The 27,363-nt window shown below is 40.2% G+C and overlaps 1 protein-coding gene across 1 annotated transcript in view; it reads left to right on the plus strand.

Annotated features, from left to right (window-relative positions):
- Positions 1–27,363, plus strand: part of STT3B (STT3 oligosaccharyltransferase complex catalytic subunit B) — a 72,168-nt gene that overhangs the window by 16,971 nt on the left and 27,834 nt on the right. Inside the window, exons 2-4 of the mRNA XM_040963917.1 lie at positions 12,431–12,539; positions 16,345–16,632; positions 26,856–26,921. Coding sequence (XP_040819851.1) covers positions 12,431–12,539; positions 16,345–16,632; positions 26,856–26,921 — 463 coding nt within the window. The remainder of the gene's footprint in view (positions 1–12,430; positions 12,540–16,344; positions 16,633–26,855; positions 26,922–27,363) is intronic.

Consider the following 27,363-nt stretch of genomic DNA (forward strand, 5'->3'; position numbering starts at 1 on the left):
GAGAAACTAAGATCTTCCATCTCCTGATTCACTCCCCAGATGGCCACAGATGTTCCGAGCTGAGCTAGCAGAAGCCCCCGGGTCTCCCACGTGGGTGCCGGGGTCCGAGGCTCTGAGCCTTCACGCGCTGCTTCCCCAGGCCACAAGCAGGGAGCTGTTCCACTGAACCTGCGGTGCCCCTATGGCCTGCTCATGGCTGTAGTTGGAGGTTTAGCTTGCTATTCCACTGTGTCAGCCCCAAATACTTACTTTTTTTTTTTTTTTTTAATTTAAGGAAAGATCTATTTATCTGAAAGGCAGGAGGGAATAGAGAGAAAGGATTTATTTGGTTTTTATTTTGTGGTCCACTTCCCATATGGCTACAACGACCAGGGATAGGCCAGGCTGAAGCCAGGAGCCTGAAATTTGCATCTGGGCCAGCCCGTTGGCATTTGGGCCATCCTCTGCTGTCTTCTCAGGCACGTTAGCAATTAACTGGATAAGAAGTGGAGCAGCCGAGACCCAAAGTGGCACCCGTATGGGATGCTGGTGTCACAGGTGGCAGCTTAACCCACTGCTACACCAAGATGCTGGTCCCTGAATTTGTGCAGTTCTGGTAAGAGAATCTGTATTTCCGTCAGGTTATGGAAATGTACACCCCCAAAATTCAAAGATCTTTGCTGTGCTACTGTTTCATGTGAGATTTTTATGTCTTTAGCTGCTGTTCTTGTCAGCTCTTCAGAAACATAACCAACCGTTAGGGCAGTAAGAAATTATTCCATGTTGAGTATTTGTTTACCTTTATAATGTATTTGATATGCTTGTTGAGTCCCTTTGTCATTGTTTCCATTCTTTTTCTGATCTTTTTGATTGCAGACTGGATCATAATTACTAGATTTCATTGACTGGTCTTGCTTCTGCTTTTTCAAACCATCCCAGACAGGGGAACAGGAATGGTGCAGCAGCCACAGTACCTTCAGCATAGCTGATGTGGTTCTGTTACCGTTAAAACTCATGGAGAGACAAAATGCCATGATTCTTCTTTTAGTTATTGGGATAAGCTTCTTGCAGATCTGTATTGATTACTGCATTTTGGTAGGTGTGTTTTAGTTTGAAAATGTTACCAGATACTGATACACTTTCAGTCCAAACAATTTGATTGAGGCAATGACATTTGTTATTCTTTCTGTTGAAAGAGCTGTTGTTTTTGCTGCTGCTTTTTTGACTCCTAATTAGTGGAAATTTGATTCTAACATTTCAGTTCAGGCCCATGTTATTCATATTTTGTGAGTTTTGTTGAGTATTTCTTTAAGCAAGAAGACATTGAATTAGATTCTCATACAATTAGAGATTTTAGTTTTTTTTAATGGACCTTGACTGTGTAAACTATAGCAGAGTCAGTTTTTTAGTGCTGTTGGCACCACTGACGTTGGTTTACCAAGTGTTACCGGGTGATGGATGTGCTCAGCACAGGAGCAGGCATCTGGGATCTAGGCAGTGTCTGTGCTGTAATAGAGCTTATTTTCCAAGATTGAGATAATTTGAGCTCATGATAGAGGCTAAAAGAATAAGGTAATATTGCTAGCTGTTGTCTGATGGCTGTTTGTAGAAAGTAGGGGTAGTCACCACCTCTGTTGAGGTGAGAGTGGGGCTTTTTGAGGCGATTCTTGAGCTAACGCAAGAATGACAAGGAATAGTCCTGTGAAGATCTGGGTTAAGAACAATGACTCCAGGGCCTGGAGCTGTGGGCTAGCGGCTAAAGGTCCTCGCCTTGAATGCCCTGGCATCCCCGCTTCCCATCCAGCTCCCTGCCTGTGGCCTGGGAAAGCAGTCAAGGACGGCCCAAAGCCTTGGGACCCTGCACCCGCGTGGGAGACCCGGAAGAAGTTCCTGGATCCTGGCTTCGGATCGGCATAGCATCGGCCGTTGCGCTCACTTGGGGAGTGAATCATCGGACGGAAGATGTTCCTCTCTGTCTCTCCTCCTCTCTGTATATCTGACTTTCCAATAAAATAAATAAATCTTAAAAAAAAAAAAAAAGAACAATGACTCCAGCAGAAAGAAACATCATGTGCTGAGGAATAAAATAAGTTTGTATGGCCAGGATGTAGTTAGGAAAGTGGTGTGGATGGTGACGACAATACTGGATCAAGAGCTGAGAGTGATAATTGTGGAAATTAAAGAGGGCAAACCGAACAAAAATGTATTTGGCTGTAGCATGTTTTTCATTTCTGTGTGTAACACTGAATGGTTTTGTGGATGAAATGAGGATTGATTAAAGACTTCAAGAGGTCAGAACATGAGGAGGGACCCAAATGACACTGAATGTAGTTAAGCCAATTATGCTGTTTATATTACATTCTACTTGAATAGTGATATTTCTATAAAAATCATTTAGTTGAATGGGACTGTTAAAACATTAGACATTTGACACAACTTATAACCTCATCCTATCTTTTAACTTTACTCAGGATGTAATTGTTTTAAGCAAGGTCAAATAGGAAAAATCTAGAGGAGCTTTAGCGAAGATCTGCTCCAGTACCAGGCACTGCACTGGGTGGTGGCGGTGGAGGATCGGGCGGTTCATGTTTGCTTAGAGACAAATCACAGGAGACGAACGTTCCTGGCGTTGTCGTTCATTGATTGAATGACCTTGAGCAAGTTCCTGACCCTCTCTCCCTTTGTGCTGTCTATAAATGGGGAGAAACATCTCTGCTCATTTCAAGTTGTCCAAAAGAATCGGTGAGCTAATAGAAACAGGGCTGGCTGTCAGCACAGAAAGCACGATAAGCACTCGTTAAATGTTTACTCTTTGGGATATTATTATTAAGTTGGGGCATTCTGAGACCTGCCAGTGTAGGGAAGGAAATACTTGGAGGGTTAACACTGCTTCCTCTATCGATTTGAAAGGGAGAGAATACAAAGTGCAAGGTCCTGTTATGCCTACGGAGGAGGGAGTGTGGGCTTCCGTTTTCAAGAATGGGTACTGATTAGAAGGATTTGCTATTTATTCAACAAGAATGGCTTTTATGCAAAGGTATAAAAATGTGGGAAAGTGTTAGTAGCAGCTATTTAGGGAAGAACCAGAAATTTTAGGAATATAAGATGAGAAAGAAGTAAGCAGGATAGATAGGGGAATTTGAAGAACATTAAGACTATTCTGTAGCACTTAGGAGACAGTTGAAAGAGGCTAGTACATTTAATCGGTGATTTTAGGAAGTCCTTTTGTAGGGGGCATGTTAGAAATAGAAATGAAATACTTGAGCTAGGAAGCTTGCGAGGAGGCCCTCTACCCTTTGCCTGCCTTTCTTCCATCTAAGACTGAAAGCATTTGGAAGGCAGAGTCAGAGAAAGAGGGAGCGTGAATGAATGAGAATCGTCAGTCTGCTTGTTTACTCTCCAGATGGCTGCCGCAAGGCCAGGCTGGGCTAGGCACCAGGAGCTGGATTGGAAATGGAACAGCTGGGATTCAAGCCTCACCTGTAGAAGACATCAGCCCCACAGCCATTTTATCCACAGCACTAGTCCCCAAGCACTAGGTTTTCCTTTTTCTTTCTTCTCTACACTCTCCTCCTTTCTCTACTTTTATTTGGAAGGCAGCTACAGAGAGGAAAGGGAAGGTACAGAGAAATCTTCCCTCCACCGGTTTACTCCCTAAGTGGCCACAGCAGCTGGAGCTGAGCCAACCTGAAACCAGGAGCTAGTTTGATTCCAGCTCTCCCACCACATGAGTGCATCGGCCCAGGCACTTGAGCCATACCTTATTTCTTTCCCAGACCTCAGCAGGGAGCTGGATTTGAAGTGGAGCAGCTGGGGCTCAAATCAGTGCCCCTGAGGATGCCAGCGCCTCAAGTAGAGGCTTAACTTGCTATGGTAAGGTGCTTCCCCAGGCAAATTTTCTAAAATATCAGTTATCATTAAACTCAGGGTTCTTTCTGAATAAAATCCTAATGAAAGTTCATCTTTTCCATAAAGCCAATATATTTTAAATAAGGGTACATTTTCACTACTTTTTATTGTATAATTTTTTCTCAAGCATATGAGAAAGTAAGGAAAAATCTTACTCTTAAATAAAATTGAAGACTTAACAGGGCAAAGCTAGAAATGTATAGTGGGAAAGGTGAGTTTCCATTGTTTCACTTGATGTGAAGCTACCTTTATAGTCTGAGACACTCGCTCCCTGTGGAGTCTAATTAAAGCTAAGGGAGCATCACATTTTTGACCTTTATTTTTTTCCAGAAAAGAAGAATGACTTAAGGTAAAGTCTCATGTAGGCTTTATTTCCTCCATTTAAAAATTGTGGGTATGTCAACTTTATCAGTAACAAATAAACTGTTTAAAAGATTAACAAAAAAATCTGATAAAGGTAAAATGTGATTTTGAAGTTCAGTAAAGAATTTGTTGAGTCATAAGTAAAATTCCTGTAAAATTGGAAAGCATTTGATAAGGGAAAGAGGAAAAGATTCAGAGAGAGCCAATTGCTAAACTTTAAATCCCATAGTTTGTTCACATCAGTGTACTAGTAGATGGTTATGGTGATAATTAGTAATAGAAATTATATAATCTCTTGAAAGATTTGCAGTAATGACCAACAGCTCAGGCCCAGGACAATGGGCTAGAGGCTAAATCCCTAAATCCTTGCCTTGCAAGCACCAGGATCCCTTGTGGGCACTGGTTCAGGTCCCAGCTGCTCCAGTCCCCATCTAGTTCTTTGCTTATGGCCATGGAAAGCAACAAAGGATGGCCCAAAGCCTTGGGACCCTACACCTGCATGGGAGACCCAGAAGAGGCTCCTGGCTTCAGCTCAGCTCAACTCTTGCCATTAAAGTGTCTTGGGGAGTGAGGCAGTAGATGGAAGATCTTTCTGTGTCTTCTCTCTATAAGTCTGCCTTTCCAATAAAAATAAATCTAAAAAAATATATGACGACCAGTAGCTCAGACTTCTTAATATGCCTTTATACCTTTGTTCCTCCATTACATTCTTTCTGAAAAATTTCCCCCGTGAAACCTTGTACTTCATTTTTGCCAGATAACTTTTTGATTTATATAAATGTGTTACAAAAATAAACTGACATTTTTTACATCAAATAGGAATTCCCAGTTTTTCCTGTTTTTATGCCCCATGGCTAGGGTTCTAAGAGCAGAAAGGGAATTTGCTACAGATCTCTTACTCATTAGACATTGTCCCGGAAGTTCTTTAACCTTGTATAGCATGTTCGTCTGGTGGGAAGAGGTTTTGGGATGAAACATCATTCTTGGGTGGAGAAGTAAGCTTTAATAGAGTGAAAATTAGAAATCATTTTACAGAAAAGAGTTAGCTGGATACTGATTGCAGTTGCACTCCAGCTCACTGCTGATGGCTTGGGGAAACAGCAGGACATGTCCCAGGTGCTTGGGCTTCTGTATCCACACAGCAGACCTGGAAGAAGGCCTTGGCTCCTGGCTTCGGCCTAGCCCAGCCTGACTGTTGTGGCCATTTGGACAGTGAGCTAAAGGCTGGAAAATCTCTGTCTCTGGCTCTTCATCTCTGTACTCTGCCTTTCAAATAAGTAAGTCTTCACACATTTTTATTTGAAAGGCAAAGTGACAGTTATGTCAATCTTCTGGGTCGTTCCCCAGGTATCTGCAATAGTTGTGGCTGGGTCAAATTGAACCAGGAGCCTGAAGTTCCATTCAGCACTGCTTGGACCCCGGAAGAGGGGGCAGGGGTTTGAACCAGCATTTTGATATTGTCTTTCAAGTGACCCAAGTGGCAGTTTAACATGCTGTGCCACCAAAAAAAAAAAAGTTCATTTCATTTTTCCACGAGGTTTTTGAAATGTCCTTAGGAAGTACAGGAAAGGTCTCAAACACAGGGAAATTGGAGACAGGTAAAGGCACCGTTCATTTTGGTTCCCCTTTGTGAGAGCAACACTTGAAGGATTTGGTTCAAAATTAAAAGAAAAAAAGTTTCTTGTGACCTACAGAGTTGCCTGTTTCAGACTTCATCCGGACTACACTTGATGGTTGTGTGGCCTTGGACATTCACATGGCATGCTGTGTCCTGGTGGAGTCACTTAGTAGATGATGGTGATTTTGGTGACTGAGTGGAAAATACCCTTATTGCAGTGCTCAAAAATGTGTCTCATTCCTGTTTGCCCTCCCTGACAACTTGTGCTTCCTGAGTAGTGCTCCTAGCGCAAGGCCTTTGCACTTGAACACCCTCTGCCTACAGCAGCTGTTCTCTAGCTCTGAACTGACCCGGTGCTTTGAAAGTCCTCGACAGATGTTACAGGATGAGATTTCATTTCCACTTTGCTTCAGTCAGTCTGTACCCATTGTTCCTTCTGCCCATCCTAGTTCTGTTCCACCAAATCTTTTCATGTCTTCCCCCTAAATTCTTAAACTCTTGTTTTATTCTGTAATTATCTGGATTGTGTTTATTTAAGTTTCAGGAAAGCATTTTCTTTTTCTATACTCTATTCCTAATGCCTTGCAGAATCTTGGAACATATTCGTTGCTTAAAGAGTTTTTAAAAAATCAGTGACTCAAGAATAATTACCGCCTTATAAAAATGAAAACCAGCACCAGAGTTAGACTAATCCTGAATCAGCGCATACTGCTGTGATATCAGGCAGCCTTTTATGGGGTGTGTCCGATAGATGTGCTATCAGATTCATGTGTGTTCAATTTCTGTAGGGGTAGCTGGGAGCCAGCCTTCATTTTCAAATCCATTCAGCCTTATTGTTGATAGAAACATGGCGTTCACCTGAACCCTCGACTTGGGAATGTGGTGATGTGAGGCCTGAAGGATGCTTTGTTGACGCAGGTAGCAGCGCTCCACCTGTCTGCCTCCTCCTACCTTTCTGCTCTTTCTCACCATCCTCTTTAAACTTATCACCATCATAGCTTCTTTCTTTGCCTTTTTTTTTATGGTTCTAGTTTTCTTTCCTTTTTTTTTTTTTTTTAAATTAGGAGGGCAGATTTGCAGAGAGATAAGGAGATACAGAGAAAAAGATCTTATATGTGCTGGTTCACTCCCCAGGTGACCCGCAACAGCCAGAACTGAGCTGATCTGAAGCCAGGAGCCAGGAGCTTGCTCCGTGTCTCCATGTGGGTGCAGAGTAGCAGGACGTTGATCTGTCAGCTGCTTTCCCAGGTCACAGACGGGGAGCTGGATGGGCAGTGGAGCAGCCGGGACACAAACCAGTGCCCAGATGGGATCCTGGTGCGTTAACCACTAGGCTTCTTGGCTTTGGCCTAGTACAAAAGGGCTGAACTAAATAGACGTTGCCTTGTGAGCGCTGGAATTGAGAATTTAGCAGTTAAGGGTTTTAGGTCTCTGGTTTCTTAGTCTCTTGTCTCCTTCCCTTATTTGTGACTTCACTTTGGAAAGCTTTATTTTGGCTGTTGTTCTTGGGTTACTTCCTAGTCTGAATCTGTTCTGTAAAGCCTGGCTTCTGAACTATCAAATTTTCTACTGTGTGCATCTTAAAGTTTACTAATTACAATAATCTACAATGCGATTGTAGTAAACGGGCTGGCTTTGTTGTGCAGTGGGTGACAGGGCTGGCAGTCCCCTCGGATCACTCACTGGCTCCAGTCCCAACAGCTCGTGCTAATGTATCTGGCAAAACAGGTGACCCGTGTGGTTGGGCCTCTGCCGCCTGTCCAGGACACCCAGATCAATCTCTTTGTCCTGGCCTGGTCTCACTCAGTCGTGGTGGCCTTCTGGGGAGTGACCTAGTGGGTAAAAGATGTCTTCTGTGCTGCCACTGCTTTCCTCAGCCCCTCCCTCTCTGTAGTCCTGCCTTTCAGACAAGTAAATAAATCTTCAAGGGAAAGCATAGTACAGAAGTGAAAAGGGCGAGAACTCTCAAGACTAAATTGTTTCTTTTAAAAGAACTATTAAAACAGTTTTGAGGTAGTCATTTTAATGTGTTATGAAAAAGAAAGACTTCACTTTAAAAAAAATTGCCACGAACAAATCGTGGTTGACTTGATGATGTGTGTGTTTGGTTAGCGCGTTGTAAAGTGGAGCCGTGGTTTAAGGAGAAGCAGGACTGAACTGGCCATTAGAGGCTCGTGTTTTACTCTCACCACTCCCCAGCATAGGATTGAGCCAAAAGTATGTTTACCCTTTGTTTATTTAAGTGAAATTTAAGCTTTGTTTTCAAGCTCAGATTATACACATGCCTTACAGTTTGTAGGAATATTTGGAGCATAAGTATTTTATGAACTAGATGTTATGAAACTGTTTTAAAAGCTAATCCTCGGGCTCGTGGGTAGCTTCAGCGTGGTCAGAGTGTTAGAACTAGCAGGGTGCTGTTTTCCCACCTAGTCTTTATTTCCTATTAATATTTCCTCGCTACGGTGTTAATTTTAACAAGGACTGAAAATGTTAAAAATACAAAACCCCTTGCTACCTCAAAGATTTCTTTTGATGATATAGAAGCCTCAGGTTAATTTTAGGGCTGAAGCTCTCTTTCAAAAAAAAAAAAAGAAAGAAAAAGAAACCTTTTATTGTTAAAGGCGTGTTGTGCCCTCTTGCATAGTTATGAGATTCCTTGGTTTTGGCTTTGAGTGCATGTTATGTATGTAAAATAGAAAATGAAGTGTAAACTAAACAAGACCAGGTACAAAGCTGTCTGCATCCTGTGGTCGTTTTCATAAACAGAGTAAGAGGTTCCCCTGAATTGCCCTTCTCTAGCTGTCGTTACCTACCAAAGATGAGGAGAAGCTGGGACCACCTGCATCACATGGTGGAGTGTTAACAAAAGCCGCAAGGGAAATTCAGGGCACCTCCTGGTGACTTTCCCACCTCCTGGTGACTTTCCCGCAGCCCCCAAACAGGTTTGTACCTAGCCTTGTTTTCTTTAGGAAACAGTAAACAATGTGGACTGAGCCTTCAAACAGCTCATCTAGCCCTATATTTAGGCTGAAATATTTTTAAATACAGCATGCTACTACATGTTCTCAGAACTTGTAACCGTTTCTCAATAGCTCGAATTACAAACTTCTGTTTCCTTTTCCCACCATAGGTAGATAATCTAGTCATCCTGAATCAAGTACCTCCACTTTTCTTGGCTCTTGGAGGATTTGTTGGGTTGAAGACATAAACTAAGGGATTTAGAGGATTATTTTCTGACTTTTGACAAACCCCTTAAAAAACTTTTTTTTAATTTATATGAAGAGAACATTTAACTTTTATCTCAATACAGATTAAAGAGCTTACTAATAACTTCCCACCCACCTCCTCCCTAGTTTTTTCCCAGTTTGTATTGTAGCATACTTTCATTTCATTTTCAGTCATAGATTAAATACTCCTTTAGATAAAGATAGCAACATCTGGCAAGAAGAAAATATTAGTAACAGCAAAAAATAGAAACAAACAAAACGCCCTAATCCTCAGGTGTGTGAACAAAAGCTATGCACAGTATTTCATCCCAGAATTCACTCTTACCTCTGTAGATCACATTTTTACGTTCTAGGAAAATGTATTTGTCTTCGGGACATGTCCCTTATTGTAACAGATTTGTTTCTGTAAGTACGACAAAAGCAACAAATGCATTGTATTTGTAACATACATTGCAGAAGAAAATAGTACTTTAACTTTTTTGTAAAAGATTTCTAAGACCTCTCAATTTGTAATATAGCTGTTTCCCTCATTAATCTCTAAAATAGTAAAAGATAAAAAATATTTTTTCTTTCATCTGATAGTTTCCTTTTTTCTGTAAATAGTTTTATACTTCTTTTCAGAAGTGTCGGTGTGAACCTTATTTTGTCATTTGTAATGTTTCCTCCAAGCAGAATTGAAGCACAGCTCTAGAGATCCACATTGAGAGAATTTTTGTAGTTTACATATTGAAAAACTTTCTGATACGATGAAAAAATGGATAGATGAAAATATTTCAAAAGTTAATGAATGGAAAATGGAATCAAAAGATGTTATTTTGGTGCAAATTTTGTTTCTTGTTCTCTGCATGTCATAACATAGCTTTAAAATGTTTACGTATGGCCCAGCATGTTAGCCTAGCAGCTGAAGTCCTCACTTTGCACATGCCAGGATCCCATATGGGCACCAGTTCATATCCCTGCGGCCTGCTTCCCATCCAGCTCCCTGCTTGTAGCCTGGGAAAGCAGTGGAGGGCAGCCCAAAGCCTTGGGATCCTGTACCCATGTGGGAGACCTGAAAAAGGCTCCGGGCTCCTGGCTTTGGATTGGCTTAGCTCCAGCCGTTGAAGCCACTTGGGAATGAATCAGTGGACGGAAGATCTCTCTCTCTCCCCTCCGCTCTGTGTATCTGACTTTCCTATGAAAATAAATAAATCATTTTTTTTTAAAGTTCAGTATGTAAAATGCATTTGTTGGAAAAACCATGGATTTCAACAATTTCTGTCCCAAAATAAATTTTTTTCCCAAAATAAATTTCTTATTAGATTTTTCTACCAACGTTTTGAAATACCCTCATGCAAATGTACAGAATTTATTGTGGAAAATTTTAAACATCCAGAAAAGGAAGGCTGGTATTGTCATCCTCCATGTGTGTCTTTCAGCCCTAATTGTTATGAATTTATTGTTCATTTGTAACGCCTCCTTTCCCTGCTGTTTTAGTGGCTTTTTAAAAATATGCAGATAAGGCATACCAAAATTAAAGATTATTTTTGTATTCGTAATTGCTTGAGTTTAATCAAATGAATAAAAGGCAAAATTTTAAGTGTTGATAGATACTAGTGCACTAAAAAGGAGCAATTAACTAAAGAAATATTAAGTAGACTTCAGAAGTGAAGTGCCAGGAGCTGTGATATATCTCCAGATGCAAATAATTAAAAATATTCAAGTAAACTGAAGTAGAGTTTCCAACACAGTGTGTTCAAAGCACAAAGCTGGGCTATTAGAGAAAGCCTCGTTAGGAGTGATCAGGAACTTCCGGTCTGAGGTGACTGCTTGAGGGGATAGGATCAGTAAATATGTTGTTGTTAATTGCTTAATGGAAGAGTATTTAGATAGAATGCTTATTTATATTTGGTTTAGGTTTCTTAAAAATTTTGATCTTATGAAAAGCAGCAAGACTACGAGATGAGACAGAAATCTCCCATTTCCTGGCCCGTTCCCCAAGTGTCGGGGAGTGCTAGGACTGTGCCAGATTGGAACCAGGCGTTGCAGAGACCTCAGGCTCCTGCCGCCGCGCACGTCAGCAGACAGCCAGAGCGTCAGCAGACAGCCAGAGCGTGAGGAAGCTCTGGGATTTGAACCTTGGCACTCAGATGTGAGTGCGGGCTTTCCAAGCCGAGCTGTCACTCCTGCTCCAAACACCTGCTGAGTGCTGCCTTTGCTAACACGATGTGAAGGTTCCCGAATTTCTCTGTGTATTTTCAATTTGTATAAGAATTTGTTCTGATTCTTGGGCCCGGCGCGGTGGCGCAAGTGGTTAGGTCCTCGCCTTGCATGCCCCGGGATCCCATATGGGCGCCGGTTCTAATCCCGGCAGCCCCGCTTCCCTTCCAGCTCCCTGCCTGTGGCCTGGGAAAGCAGTCAAGGACGGCCCAAAGTTTTGGGAGCCTGCACCCGCGTGGGAGACCCAGAAGAGGCTCCTGGCTTCGGATCGGCATAGCATCGGCCGTTGCGCTCACTTGGGGAGTGAATCATCGGACGGAGGATCTTCCTCTGTCTCCTCTCTGTATATCCGCCTTTCCAATGAAAAAATAATAAAAATAAATCTTTAAAAGAATTTGTTCTGATTCTTTATTCTTGTCCCTTATGTTATTTATCCTTTTAGGTTAATAATTATAATTTTGCCACTCATTATCTTAAATAGATCTGATGTTATAAGTCTGTCTCATTAGTTGTTGTAGTATTAGCCCCTGTATGCTTCAGAGACATAGCTGTTTTCTCATCAGTTCTACCTTGTGGTGTAAATACTGTGGTTATCACTGTGTACAGATGGAGACTAAAGCAAAGTCACAGTAGCTGCTAAGAGTAGAAACAAGATTGGAATGATTTTACAACCTGTCCTCTTAGGCTACTAGTCTGGTTTGTTTTACCTCTCAGGAGATACAGTTTCTGTTACACTGGTATTAATCCTTCCAATATTTGCTGATTAGCTTCCATAGGGTGCTTATTTTTCTCAAATAAAATTATTTTCGGATGTGCATGTATTTTAGTGCCTGCTAGGTGTGTGAACATGCCGTGAAGTCCACAGCTGCTGCTTGTCGAGGAGGGGTTATAACTTGAAGCTGGAAAGGACATGTTAGAGCGGGGATTTGAGCGGGAGGATTTCCTGTGCATCTCCTTTGCATCCTGCATTGGTGTGCTGCTTGACTGCGTTGGCCATGCACGCTGTTCCTGCCCCGGGCAGACACCTGACACCCATTCCCTGCTTGGCATTAGCAGAAGAGGATCCATCTTCCTGTTTGTTCTTGATTTCCTTTTCCCTGAGCTTTATAATATTTTCTTTCTTCTTTTTCTCTAGGTTTAACTATAGATCTACACATCATCTTGCATCTCATGGGTTCTATGAATTTTTAAATTGGTTTGATGAAAGAGCGTGGTATCCACTAGGACGAATAGTAGGTGGTACTGTAAGTATTCCCAATTATTTATGTTGATTTTGTAATTAAGCCGTTAGTGGCTAGGATGATTGGGACTGTTGGAAGCTGGATATAGATAACGTGCGCTTTTCTGAGCCAGTCATCTTTTCTTGAAGTTACTTAGGCTGTTTGTGACCTATCCTCATGCCTGTTTCGGGGTTATTTCACACCAGCCACTATTTCCGACAAGTAATGAAGGCTGGGTGAGGACTTACTGTATATTTCAGATTATTTGTATATTTTTGTTTTAGTCTGTAGCAACTTGGTGTAAAAAGAATTTTGGGAAGGCCTGCACATTTAGAATAACCAGATATTTCTAATTTTGTGGCGATTGCTTCTGTGGGAGACAGTGCAAGCAGGTGCATGAGGACAGGTGTGTGTGCGCTGTGTGCAGTCCTGGTTCCCATGTGAGCGACAGTGAGCTAACTGGTAGGAGCTGCGTTAGCTGAAAGACTCGAGACAGGAGTCAGGAATCCAACCTGTGGGCTCCAGTCTAGTAGGCAAAATTCCTGCTTGCTGTAACTTTGAGTTTTCAGATCACAACTCTATAAGTTATTTTAGGTAATTGAGTATTGTCTAGAGTTCATGGGGAATTTTGAGGTCCAGGAATATGACATAAAGAAAAGTATTTTTAGGTTTGGAATGTAAGGAGAATTTAGAACATGCCCAAGAGAAGGCAGCTCTCAGGAAACTTTTACGTGTTTGTGTGTTTCTGTGATGGATTTTACCATCAGTTTATCAATTAGACTAGATTTTTTTTTTGCTCAAATAACATTTTGTTTGTTGCGTATCTCTCGCATTTGTTTTCTGCTTTATTGATTTGTTTCCTTCTACTTTGTTGAATAAAAATTGTGTTTACTTTGAAAGGCAGAGCTCCAGTGAGGGTGGCGGGCAGTGCCAGAGAACTCCCATTCTCTGGGTAACTTCCTGGATGACCCTGGGTCAGACTGAAGACAGGACCAGATGTTTGTATGGTCCTTTGCTGCTTTTCTCTGGCCATTAGCAGGGAGCTGGATCAAAGTGAGGCAGCTAGTTCCTAACTATACATACACACTGCACAACTTTGATATATATGTATATATGTGTATTTAAAGATTTATTCACTTTTATTGGAAAGGTAGATTTACAGAGAGGAGAGAAAGAAAGAGAAGAAAGAGCTTCCATCCACTGGTTCATTCCCCACGTGGCCATAATGGCTGGAACTAAACAAATCTGAAGCCAGGAGTTTCCTCCGGGTCTCCCACACGGGTGCCGGGTGCCAGGTACCAAGGTCTTGGGCCATCCTCTACCGCTTTCTCAGGCCACAAGCAGGGAGCTGGCAGGGAAGTGGAGCAGCCAGGGCACAGACCAGTGCCTGTATGGGATCCTGGTGCATGCAAGGTGAGGACTTTAATCACTAGGCTGTCGCACTGGGCCCACAACTTTGATTTTTTTTTTTAAACCCAGTGTTAGAATTGTGGCATGTATTCACATACATCTGAATGATGTCCCTCCCTCCCCCCTCAGACCCCCGCCCCTTCAAAGTTTTGAAAGGAACATTCCCCTACCTCCCAACCTTAAGGTCTATATTAGGCCTTGGAGTTGTTCTATTTTGTTTTGTTCTGTTTGTCGGTGGGCTCCCATTGCATTAATACCTTTGAATTTATTCTTTGCTTTTGGCATCTGAAGAACTCTTTTAAGCTTATATATGCCTCTTTGTTGTAGCTTCCTTAGTTTTGCTGCTTTCATTCATTCTTCTAATTTGGGTTTTGTGTGTGTCAGTTTGATTTACCATTTATGTACATTAATATGTTGGCCTACCTTAAAAGATATTTTGAAAATTTCTTTGACTATTTCTCTCAAAGTTGTGCACCGGGGCCTAGTATTGAATGTAATGTGAAATATGTCAGGCTGGCATTGTGGCATGCTGGGTAAAGCTATTGCCTGCAGTGCCAGCATCCTGTGTGGCTGCTGGTTTAAGTCCTGGCTGTCGTGTTTGGTCCAGCTCCCTGCTAAGCTCCTGGGGAGAGCAGCAAAGGTGGTTCAGGTGTTGGGCCCTTGCCGTCCACATAGGAGGTAGGGATGAAACTCCTGCTTCCTGGCTTCGGCCAGGCCTTACCTTGGCTGTTGTAGCCACTGGGGAAATTAACCTGCAGGTGCAAGATTTTGTCTCTTTCTCAAACTATACCTTTTGAGCAAACATGGTAACTCTTAAAGAAAAATGATGGGGAATTGTTGTGCTTCCGTCCTTCCCCCTTTCATCTATATAGTTTCTTTTTTATTTAGGAGGAGAGGGAGGGAAGGTAGAGAAAGACCCAGGCTACCCGAGGGATCCTCCATCTGCTGGTTCACTGCAGTAATGCCGAAAGCCAGGGTTGAGCCAGGACAAAGGCAGGGACCTAAAACTCAGGCCAGGCTTCCCTGGCATGGTCAGGTTCCTAAGTATTTAAGAGAATTTGTGTTGGCAGTACAAGAGCAGGGATTCAGACTGGACCCTCTGAAAACACAAACCCCCAAGGCGCATCACCCCGCTGCCAAATGCCCACCTTTTTCATAGTTCAGTCTTGTTCCTTACATTCAGTAGATATTGAGTATCTACTCTATGCAAGTTATTGTTCAAAAGGCTAGAAAAAAAAATCCTTGTTATTCTAGAGCTTTTATGCTTTCAAAGATGAGCAATTAGTATATAATAAATAAATAAAACAATTAATGATAAGTATCAGGGAGGTTCAGTTTTTAATAGCATAGCCAAGAAAAGAAATTCTTAATGTCATCTTTTTCAATTTCAGTGCTAGAGGGGAAAAAGAATAAAGCTAGGTTTGTGGATGGATGTAGGTGTACATTTTAATCACTAAGAAACAACTCAGACATAGTGTCCTTTTAACGTTTGCTGATTTGCTTCTGGAGCAAAAGAGAATGTAACTGTCATCTGTTTCTCTGGATTTAGGACATTCCTTCCATTCCTCGGTACTTTTTAAAGTGGTCTAAAAGCTTTAAGTTTTCAGGCCTCAAAATATCTTTAAATTGACCAACTAAGTTTCTTAGAGTTATTTTCCAAATCAAGTTTGAAAGGACGGGAGACTTATTTATGAATGTCATTTTTGTGCTCTCCTTTTTATCCCCTTCATCATACACAGATAGGAATAAAAATAGATTTGTGTTAAAACCCCAAACTTGAAGGATAAGTTAGAGTAGGATGCTGCTCAGGGATGATATACATAAATCACAGGAAGATGGGATTGAAAGGTGCGTTGTGTGGAGATTCGACACAGTGCCGTAGCCCCCGTCTGGAGTGCCTGGCCTGCAGTGCCGGTGCTGCCCCGGATTCCAGCTTTCTCTTACTGTGTAACGGCAAGTGGTTGGTCTTTAGGCTCTGGGACTGAGTTCTCTCTCCTGGACTAGGACACGTCCTTGCTGTGGAGCATTTGTAAAATGAACTGGCTTGTGGGAGATCTGTGTGCCTGTCTGCTTTTGTCTTTCAAATGAATTAAATACAAATTTTTGATGCAAAGAATTGTGAAACCCAGAATTTTTTTCTTCATAATATGCACTTTTATGAACTCTTTGAGAACTTTTTCAGTGCATGAATTTCAAAACATTTGCACTAAGACATCTTTTAAATCCATTTTCCGTGAATTTTTGGAAGTGCCTTGTTCTTTGTATTCTTTGTCTTCAACCTAAAAAGATTTTGTTTTGTTGTATATGAAGAAGAGAAACTATTCTGATGTCTTCTCAAATTTACTGTAACATGTAATTATAAAGAAAAAATAAGTTATGTTCATGTTTTTGTATGTAATTACCTGTTGTTTTCTTCTAGGTTTATCCAGGGTTAATGATAACTGCTGGCCTTATCCATTGGATTTTAAATACATTGAACATAACAGTTCACATAAGAGATGTATGTGTGTTCCTTGCACCAACGTTTAGCGGCCTTACATCTATATCTACTTTCCTGCTTACCAGAGAACTTTGGAACCAAGGGGCAGGACTTTTAGCTGCCTGTTTTATTGCTATAGTGCCAGGCTACATATCTCGGTCAGTAGCTGGATCCTTTGATAATGAAGGCATTGCCATCTTTGCACTTCAGTTCACCTACTACTTGTGGGTAAGTATCACTTAATATTTGCTTCCATTAATACACTTGAACTTTTGCCAAATGCTTTAGGTTATACACATTTGTCTTATACTGATGCTAGTTACGTGCTGATGTCTGTTACTTTAAAATAATATCAGGTACTGTTTTCTGTCTGTTACAGATATTGTTTTAATGTTAGTAGTGTTATGCCTGATTTACAGATAATGATTATCTGCAAAATATGAACTATTAAAAATAACTTGATGATTTTGTTTCTTGGTTTATTTTGGGAGACAAATTAAAATAGTTACCTAGGATACTTAAAATATGGTTTTATGACTTGAGACTTTTAATTTTTTTTCTTGTTGTATTAAGCATATTTTTAGATAACTAGATGAATGGCAGTATGACTTGACTACTTGAGTAGTGGATATTTTTGTTTTAACAGGGCGTTCCAGAGTAGAATGTTGTAATAATATCAGCATAAGCAGTCCCTGTGAAATGAAGATTGCGATGGGCGTTTGGCTAAGTGGTTATGATAACTTTTGAGAGGGCTGTATGCCGTAACAAAATGCTTAGTTCAGGTTCTGATGCTTCCTCCAGTCCAGCTTCCTGCCAGTGCTCACGGTCTCAGAAGGCATGAGACAGTGGCTCAAGTAACTTGGCCCTTGTCCCCTGTATGGGAGACCAGGATTGAAATCTGGCTGCTGCCTGGCCTGGCTCTGGCTGTTGGGCGGGCGGGGGGAGGGGTCATTTCGACAGTGAACCAGTGGAGGGAGGGAATCATTTCTCTCTAACCTCAGCCTTTGAAAAGAAAGACATTTTTAAAAATAATAAATAAAAGTAGGACTAACTTCGCCTTACTTTTAGCTTCCTTTCTTACCAGTCAGTCACTTCTGGTATGCCTAGCATCAGCCGTGTGATGCATCTGAGGGGGCCCTCACCATAGCTGAGATGACTGTGCTATGCTCTGAAACTTCCAACACCGTAATAAATAGCTTTTCTAGTGTTTATTAACTATGCATTTCAAGAGAAATGTCTGTTCAAGACCTTTTTTCCATTTCTGAGATTTTTACTTTTTGTTGTTGAATATTAGGAGTGTTCTATAGATTCATGTTATATGATTTGCACATTTGAACCCATTTTGTGGATTGCCATTTTGCCCTGTTGAAAAATTTCATGAAGTCCAGTTGGTCTTTTTTTGTTCCTCATGTGTAGTGTTATATCCAAGAAACTGGCCAGCTTCAGCGTCATAAATGCTTGTCCTATGTTGTAAGAGTTTTACAATTTTAAGTTATACATTTAGGTCACTGATCCATTTTCAGTTAATTTTTTTTAATATATTTTGTATATGGGCCCAGATTTCTTCTTTAATAGATAGGTTTTCCACTTTTCCAGCACCGTTAGTTGAAAAGATGATTTCTCCATTAATGATTTTGGTATCCTTGTCAAAATCATTTGATCTTGTAAGGGTGTATTTCTAGGATCTATGTTGTTTCTTCGATCTGTACAAAAATTTCAAAATGTTCATGCAAAACAATGAATCCTAGCCATTTTGATGCAAAAAAAATTGAAACCCATGCATAGCATTTCCATAATATATGTTTTTATGTATTTTTGGAAAATCCCTGATACACAAAAACTTTTGCACCGAAATCAAGTTACCTTTTAATTACATTTTGCATGAACTTGTGAAATGCAGTCTTGTCTCTTTATGTCATTACTGTTTGATTATTGTACCTCCACAGTATTGCATCAGAATAAATTTACCTTTAAAGTTTTGAACTGTTGAGTTTTCCAGCTTTGTCACTGTTCTTTTTTATTTATGTATTTATGTATTTGTTTAAGGACTCTATTTATTTTTATTGGAAAAGCAGATTTACAGAGAAAGATCTTCTTCTGGCTGGCTCACTCCCCAGATGGCCACAAAAGCTGGAGCTGAGCTGATTCGTGGCCAGAAGCCAGGAGCCTCTCCTGGGTCTCCCATGTGAGCGCAGGGCCATGAGGACTTGTGCCAGGCTTCACTTTGCCTCCTTTAAGATCGTTGTTAGTATTTGACGTTCCTTGAAACTCCATGTGGATTTTAGGTCAGATTCTTCTGTCTAGGCTTTTGGTAAGGATTATATTCAGTCTGTAAATCACTTTACGTAGTCTTGAAATTTTGACATTATTAAATCTTCAGTGTTTGAAGATAGGATACGTGTTCATTTACTTAGGTCTTCAACTGTTTTCAGCAGTGATTTAAGTTTCCAGTTGTGTAAGCCTCCACAGACTGCTTACCTTGACTCCTGAGTGTTTCCTTCTTTTTAATGCTATTGTTCATGGAATTTCAGACTTCTAGAAATACAGCTGGTTTTTTGTTTCTTGGGTTTGTATCCTGCTTTTCCAAATTATTCTAAGAGGTTTCTATGGCAAATCCTGTAGAAATATGCCTTTTGTTTCTTGTCTAATTGCTTTGGTTAGAACTTTAGTATTATGTTGAGTAGAATTAATGAAAGAAGCATTCTTACCTTATTCCTGATATTAGAGGAAAAACTGTAGGGTTTTTTTAAAAAAGTTACACTTTATTCTACGGTCATAGTGACAGACATGGCGAGTACAGGGCAAGGCGAGTAAGCAAGGCAATAGAGCAGGCACTGTTTCACTTCCTGCATAACCAGAAGCAGTATATTGAATATTTTATAATGTGCAGGTTGGCATCAGTTCAGGTTGGTTTGAGGCTAGCAACACCAAGGCTTCTGCAGTTGAGTTCTTCCTCGATGGCTCAATGTGTCTTCATTTCTGAGATACACCTTATGCTCAGAAATGGTTTTCACTGCAACGTTCTGGAAGGTTTCACCTCTTCATTTTATTTCTCTTGATAAGGGAGGAAACTAATTATTTCTTATTTTACTAAACTAAGATCACCATCGATCATCATTATTATATCAGAAGAGGGTAGCACTCTATTTATAGCAATAAATATGTAGATAAATATGTAAATAAATAGATATGTCAGATGTTGAAATTTTATTCCCCCTTGTTGGTAGATAGTGGTATCTTCTAGTTTCAGCTTGCTTTTCCTCAATGACTAATGAGCATCTTTCCATGTGCTTGTCTGTCTTTCCTTTGGGAATTGTCAAAAAAACATGTGTTTTGATTAGTTTTGCTTTTCTTTTGGATTCTAAGAATTGTTTATGTATCCTAAAAGTAAGTCCTATAGCTAAGGTATGTGTTTTGAAAAATATTTTCTACCTGTGCATGGCTTGTCTTTTTAAAATGTTAATTGTGATAAAATCTAATTTATCCTTTCTTTTTCCTTTTCCTTTTTTAAAAATCTTTTTGTTGTTTTACCCAAGAACTAGTTGGCTAATCCAAGGTCACAAAGAACTAGTTGGCTAATCCAAGGTCACATGTTTATATCTGTAGAGTAATTTTAAGTTGCATGTTTGATGTGTGATCCATTTTGAGTTATTACGTTTTTATACAAGAAACACTGAAAACCCTTTTGTGTGGGCTATGGAAGTCTAGTGTTAATGTGTTGGTTGGAAAGATGTATCTTCCCCACTGACTTAACCTCCCATAGTAGGCTTGTTGAAATCAGTTAACTCTGTGTGTGTGTGATGGTTTTATGTATACATATATACACACATATACATGTATATTCTCTGTTAAAACTATACTTCAGTATTCTCACATTTTTGCATGAGTTGTGTGCAAAATTATATGAGCCTTTAATTTTAAGTTCAGTGCTGGCGTGTCATTTAGTTATCCTTATGTTTTGCGATATCATCTAGGAAAACAGTTTGATTCTTTGTTCCTAATCATTACACCCTCTCAGTCTGTGACTTCCTTTTCCTTTTCTTGTCCTGTTGCACCCGCTTGGGTAAAGTGGGAGAATGTTCTTTCTAGTCCTGACCCAACAGGGAAGATATAATGAGGGGCTTAATTCTGAACTCTGTTCCGGTCCTTTGATCTAGATAGCTATATTAACCTCATTGGCACACTTTCTGTGTAGTGCATTTTAAAATTGAGAAGACTACATTTTTATATGTTTTATGTAGTCTGTGACTAAAGCTGGGTAGCCTTTCCTGTTCGGACTTTGAGTGTTTTTATAATGAAGGATATTGGATTTTCTCCAGTGCTGCTTTGTGTGTCTGTTTATTGAGGTGATGCATGGTTGTATCCTTTTGTTAATTCCAGGGTTTCTCAGTCTCAGCAATAGTAACAGTTTGGGCAGTGTCATTGGAGTTTGTGGTATCTTGCGTGCTGTAATACCATTGTAAATGCCAGTGGCATTCTGTGTCCCCAGTAACTACAACTAAAATGTCTTCAGGCATTGCCACATGTCTCCAGCGAATCAGAATCACTGGCAGTGAGGAATCTCTTCATTAGTTTATTTTCAGATGTAAGAAGAATTTTGCCTAACAAATCCCAATCCCATTTGTTCAGAACAAACCATCCATTTTTACACTTTGCTGGATCAGTGTTGCTTTTATTTTGTTGACTCTGTTGATAAGGAATACTAGCCTGTAGTTTTTTTCTTTTTCTAGTGAAATTTTTGTCTTTGGTATACTTTGTTACACTTCAAAACATAGGATGGTATTTTCTCTGTTTCCTAAAAGCATCCTTGTAGAATTACTTCATCTGTTTGTTTAGTGTTCATGATTGAAGCCAACTGGATACAGGAAAATTTTAATAATTTGTTCTTTGCACTGTATGTTTGTTTTGATTTTGTTTCTTAAATAAGTTTAGTGGTGTATGTATTTTGAATTTTATTTCTTCTAAGTATTAGTTTGTTGGTACAAAGTATTCAGTGTTCCTCGATATTTAGTTTTTGTACCGTTGGTACTGATGTCTAATCTCAGTCTAGCTAATGTTTCTCCAGCTTTTAGTTTCATTAAGTTTTTCCCTATATTTTCAGTTTCTTTTCAATTTTTTCTTGTAACATTTGAGAGAGCACACGCACGCCTGTCTGCAGGTTCGCTGTACCAGTGCCTGCAGTTGCCAAGGGGTGAGTGGAGGCTGAAGCCTGGAGCCCAAGAACTCAGTCCAGGTCTCCACAGTGGGTGGCAGGAACCCAAGTACTCAGGCCCTTGCCTTCTTCCTCCCGGGGTGTGCATTGCAGGGAAACTGGAGGGCCAGAGCAGTGCCAGGCCTTGAACTCTGGCCCTCTGATGTGGAGTGTGATTATCCTAAGCAGTCTTAACTTCTGGGCCAAGGGCCCACCTCTTTTCCATTTCATGATTTCTTGGTCTTTATCATTTCCTTCTACTTTATATTTGACTAGTTCTTTTCTAACATCTTGAGGTTGAATCTTCTTTTTTGTCTATTTCTAATTTTCTCATAAACATTTAAAATTATACCCTAAGCACTGTTTGAACCTCTAACCCATATATTTTTAAAGGTCATGTTTTCATTGTTAGGTACTTGAAAAATTTTTTAGTTGATTGTTTGTGACACATGATTTTGGATGCCATCTACGTGCCAAATATTTAGGAATTTCCTAACATACTTTTTTTTTTAGAAGATACATTTATTTTTATTTGAAATGCAGATTGACAGAAGGAGAGAATGACAGATCTTTCATCCACTGGTTCACTCCCCAGATGGCCGCAATGGCTGGAACTGAGCCAATCTGAAGCCAGGAGTCAGGAGTCAGGATCTCCCATGTGGGTTCAGGGCCTAAGGACCTGAACCAAACCCTGCAGTCTACCAGTCCATAGCATTAGGGAGCTGATCAGAAGTGGAGCAACTAGGAATAGAACTGTTGCCCCTATCAGATGCTGGTAGAGAATTTGCCAGTTGAGCCACTGTGCTAATTTTGTCATTTAAAATGTAGTGGTACTTGTTACATAGTACTGCACAGAAATATGCAGATTATGGCTTATAGGCGAGCCGTATGCTTTAGTAAATAACGGTTTACCAGATGACAGTCCTGACCAGCTGTATGCAAATTGGCAGTGGCTGCTTTTACACCAAGTTGCAACAGTATTGGTATTGCTCAAGTCTTCTGTGTATACCCATTTACTGAGGTTGAATTTTGACAACTCCAAGTATGAGTTTTCTGTTGCTGTTTTCAGTTTCTGCATTTTAAGAATCTTAGCAATCCTTATATATGTATATGTAATTTTTTTCACTTTTTAAAACCACCCAACCAACCAGAGCATCTGTTGGCCTTCTTTCTCCCTGTTGATGGTTAGTGCTGCAAGCCAGGAAACTGGAAGCTAGCAACTTTTTGTCCAGTCCTCCAGATCTCTTAGCTTCATCTACATTCGTACTACTTGAACTTAGGTGTCAGAACTCAGTCTACTTTCCTAGCCTGTCATGTTTTTGCATGTTACTAGAGAGATATTTTGATTATTCTTTACGTCCTCTGAGTTACCTTTTAAAACAGCATGTCTGATTCTGCTGCCTTCTATTAATAGACTCCCTATTATTCATAAATGGAGACCAAACCATGCTCATAACTGACCAAGTCCCAGTCTGTCTTCCCGACATCATTTTCTGAAACTGTCCAGTCCCCGGCAGGTGCTGACCTGTGCCACATCTCCTTTGTGCCTGATTCCTCTTCTGCATTTAGAATCCTTCAAGGCTTACGTCTTTGAAACCTTGACGGTTCCTTCAAGATTTTATTAATTCTCTCAAAGCCCTGTGTACGTCTGTTCCAGCGTGTGTGTGTGTGTGTGAGAGAGAGAGATTTCTAATCAATTCCTGTAACATACACTTTCCCCTCACATTTTAACCCCTCTGATATTAGGATCCAGTAATCATAGTCTATGAACTACAGTACTGATTACTTGGCTTTCTCTTTACAACCTCCTTGACTATGAATTTTATTGTCTCTCCCCTTTTTTGCTGCCCTTTCTTCCATGCATCATGAGTAAATGGGTGTCGGCTTTCCTACTTTGTTGCCCTCAAGGTTCTTTTCTCATACCATTAGCTTTGTAAAGTATCTTGTGGTTTTATTAATTAGGCAGAAAGACAAAAGAGGCTGAGATCTTGCATATGCTCATTTACTTCCCACAGCAGTCAGAGCTGAAGCCAGGAGGCCAGGAGACCGCCACTCGTTTAGGTGGCAGGGACTCGCGTACCTGGATCCTCACATGCTGCCTTCAGGGTGTGCATTAGCAGCAAGTTGGAATCAGAAATGGGGTCAGGGACCCAGGGCGATGGCTCAGTGGTTAAATCCACACCTTGCTAGCTCTGGGATCCCATATGGACCCCAGTTCATGTCCTGGTTGCTTCACTTCCCATCCAACTCCCTGCTTCTGGGTTGGGAAAGTAGTCAAGGACAGCCCAAACCCTCGGGGACCCTGCACTGGAGACCCAGAAGAAGCTCCTGGATCTTGGGTTTGCATTGGCTCAGCTCTGGCCATTGTAGCCATTTGGGGAGTGAGCCAGTGGATGGAAAATATTTCTGTCTCTCCTCTCTGTAAAATCTACCTTTCCAATTTTAAAAAATAATAAATGGAATCAGGACCTAGGCACTCTTGTATAGAGTGAAGCATCTCAAGTGGTATCTTCCCCTTTTTACATAAAGACTTTAAAATTTATTTGATAGCTAGAAAAGAGAAGCCTTTTCACTGCCTCTAGCATCCAGGATCCATAGTGTCTATACTCATTGAATGGTTGCTTTCATATTGTGTTTCAGCTCAAGTTTTGCCGAAGTATTCTCTCACCATTGGGGTAGAACCTAATTATAATTTGTGTACCCAATATAGCTTAGCATAATCTCTTTGTCTAGGAAATACTGAGAAATATATTTGCTTTGCTTTTCTCATTTCTCTCTAAGGCTACACAGCAAAAGAAAGTTTAGAATATGAACTACATTTGGCAGTTATAAAATATATCTTAATTTTCTTGTACTAGATTGCACTACTAGTCTGATAGAAAAAAAAGGACAGTAAGTTAAATAGGTTAAATTTCATATAAAGTCTGTTGGGGCCTGTGGCACCAGCATTTCATGTGTGTGCCAGTGGCTGTCTCAGCTGCTCCACTTCCCAAGTTCCCTGCTGATGGTCCAAGTAGCCTCAGAAGATGGCTGAGGCCTTGGGCCCTGCCACCAGCATGGGAGACCTGGATGGAGCTCCCGGTTCCCGACTTCAGCCTACCTCAACCCTGACTGTTTCAGCTTTCCAGGGAGCAAATAAGCAGATCAAAGATCTGTATTTCTTCCCCTCTGTTTAACTTCTTTTAGAATAATGCATGTTTTAAAAAAATAGTTTCCTAATTTAATGAAAAAACTTTTTTTAAAGTCTTAACTATGATAAAAGAGCAACTAATAAGGAAATTGCTATCTTTGGACAAACTGTTCCCATCATTGAGTAGGGATGTGTCAGTCCTTTGACAGTAGAAAAGTTCAATGATTTGGCTAGACTGAAGTTAATATATATTGTGCTAAATAACAACTGAGCACTCATTAAGTACAGGGAAATGGCAGCTGCAGAATTATGAAGTGAGAGCTGGTGACTCTGGCACGATGTCAGTGGAGTCTGGATGTCAGTGGAGCAGTTGGCTTTCACAGTAGGCAGGGGACTCTAGTTACTGTTTCCAACAGGACTATAGGGTGATCACCAGATAAATGTTGCAAAATATGTTCTGGGTGCGTGGTTGGGGTCCTGATGCTTTATTGGATGTCTTCATTTCCAGTTGGCCAAACCTCAGCCCAGATCTGGGATGGTATGAAGCCCTTTTTTCTGCAGTGTTTCTCTAACGCCCTCTACTGAGAAGGTTTGGCGTTGTCTCGGAAAGCTCTCCCATTTTCTCTCACCTTTGGAAACTGGAAACTGTCTTTTTGGTCTGTGTGTTCTTTTGGTCTCTGTATGATTTTGGCAATATCACTTGTATCCCCTCTCCCTTTTTCAGTGTCTTTGGAGATATCGTAGGGTTAATCTCTAATATGCATTGGGAAATTCTCTCACTTTGAAACTTTCAGCATTTTAATATGCTTTCCCTGTTCACATTTTGACCTAGAGCCCACTTTATTCTACAGCTACTAGCTCTTCTGGAAAGTGGCTGTATGTGTGTGGTGTAGTTACTTTCTATTAGTTAGAATGAATTGAGCCTGATACATTAAGTGCTATTAATTGGAAATGTAATTCTTTGTCCTAAAGTTCGTGGGTGTCATCTGTAGCTTGTTGCAATCTGTTAATGGAGACTCATGTTCTTAAAGTCCGCTCTGCAGATGCTTTAACTTGAACTTGGCTATCATGTACAAGGAGATAATAGAAGTAATTTTAAAAACAGTTACTTGTAACGAGACTCATTTTTTAAATGATACTTATTCATAATAAACATATGACCCTTTATGTGTTGCATTTGTTTTTTAATCAGCTTTCTGAAGGTGTTAGTGTTTTGCTTTTAGAAATGAAAACATAAATGGATTTGGAAAATACTTGATTAGTTTATCAGACAGTAGAAATTTGTCTACTTTTTGAAGTTTCCTTTATTGTAGTTTGTTTTTCTACTTCAAAATAATTGAGGCCTTCTGGAAAATATTTTGAATATTGGTTATTGTATTTTGAAGATTTCTGATTATGATGATAAAAAGTTTAGGTGTCTCAGAGTTATGTGATATATATATATATTGTCAGATGATTCAAATGAAGAAAAGTTAACAAGATATTTGGTCTGAGCAAATCAACCATACGTGAAGAATGGGGCCAGTTCTGTGGCTTAATAGGCTAAGCCCCTGCCTGCAGGGCTGGCGTCCCATATGCCGCTGGCTCCACCTCCCTGCTGAGTGCCTGGGATGGGAAAGCAGCAGAGATGGATGCCCAACAGCTTGGGCCTGTGCGTCGCTGTGGTCAACCTGGGTGAAGCTGCTGGCCCAGCGCGACCCTGGAGGCCATCGGGAGTGTACCAAGGACAGAAGCTTGTTCTGTCTTTTCTTCTCTGTCACTCTCTTTCACATAAATAAATCAGTTTTTCCCTCAGAAATATAGATTTAGTGTACAAAGTTTTATTAAAGCCCCAAATGATTGATACCAATTTAAGAGAAAAGTAGTTCTTTTTAAGATGACTCTTTTTCTGATAGCAATGTAACCCAAAGCATCAGAGCTATTCTTTAAATATTTGGCTGCTGCTAAGGAGTCTGTATAGGTGTCTGGAGCAGACCTGGCCACCCGAGGGCTCTCAGGTTTTTGGTTGGGTTTTGTGTTTTGTTTTTGATTTGCATAAGATATTAGGTATTTGTAGCACAAGTTTACTGGTTTTTAAAAGGACATTTGTAAATGTAAGATTGTATTATATCAATTTGTTTTGTTTTTTAGGTAAAGTCTGTAAAAACTGGTTCAGTTTTTTGGACAATGTGCTGCTGTTTATCCTATTTCTATATGGTAAGATTTCTTAATTTGAAGATATGTGAGATCGAATGGGGGAAGGCAGTGTTGAATCCCTCTAATATATTTGCAGCAAGTGAAGCACGATTTTCCCTCATGTTTAACCTTCAAAATATTTTATATTTTATTCGTATATTATTTTATATTTCACTTTATTTATAAATACATATATAGTGTTATGATGTATAATTATGATTATAATATGCTGTATGATATATAGTATATGAATAAGATATTTTATGTATTTTATTTTTAACTTAAACTTTTATATTTAAATAATTAAGTTTTAACATTTAGGTGATAAACTTTTGTTTAACAGTCTTAAATGTTGTGCTAAAATGCCAATTTTCCTGGGTTGTAATTGACTAACTGCCTGATGGTAAAGTAATGGGAGTTTTTAAGTTGTCATGTGTTCAGCTGAGGCAGGTGAACCTAATAT

This window comes from Ochotona curzoniae, unplaced genomic scaffold (genome assembly GCF_017591425.1).
Source record: "Ochotona curzoniae isolate NIBS_2020 unplaced genomic scaffold, NIBS_Ocur_1.0 contig_1302, whole genome shotgun sequence".
Taxonomy (NCBI): domain Eukaryota; kingdom Metazoa; phylum Chordata; class Mammalia; order Lagomorpha; family Ochotonidae; genus Ochotona; species Ochotona curzoniae.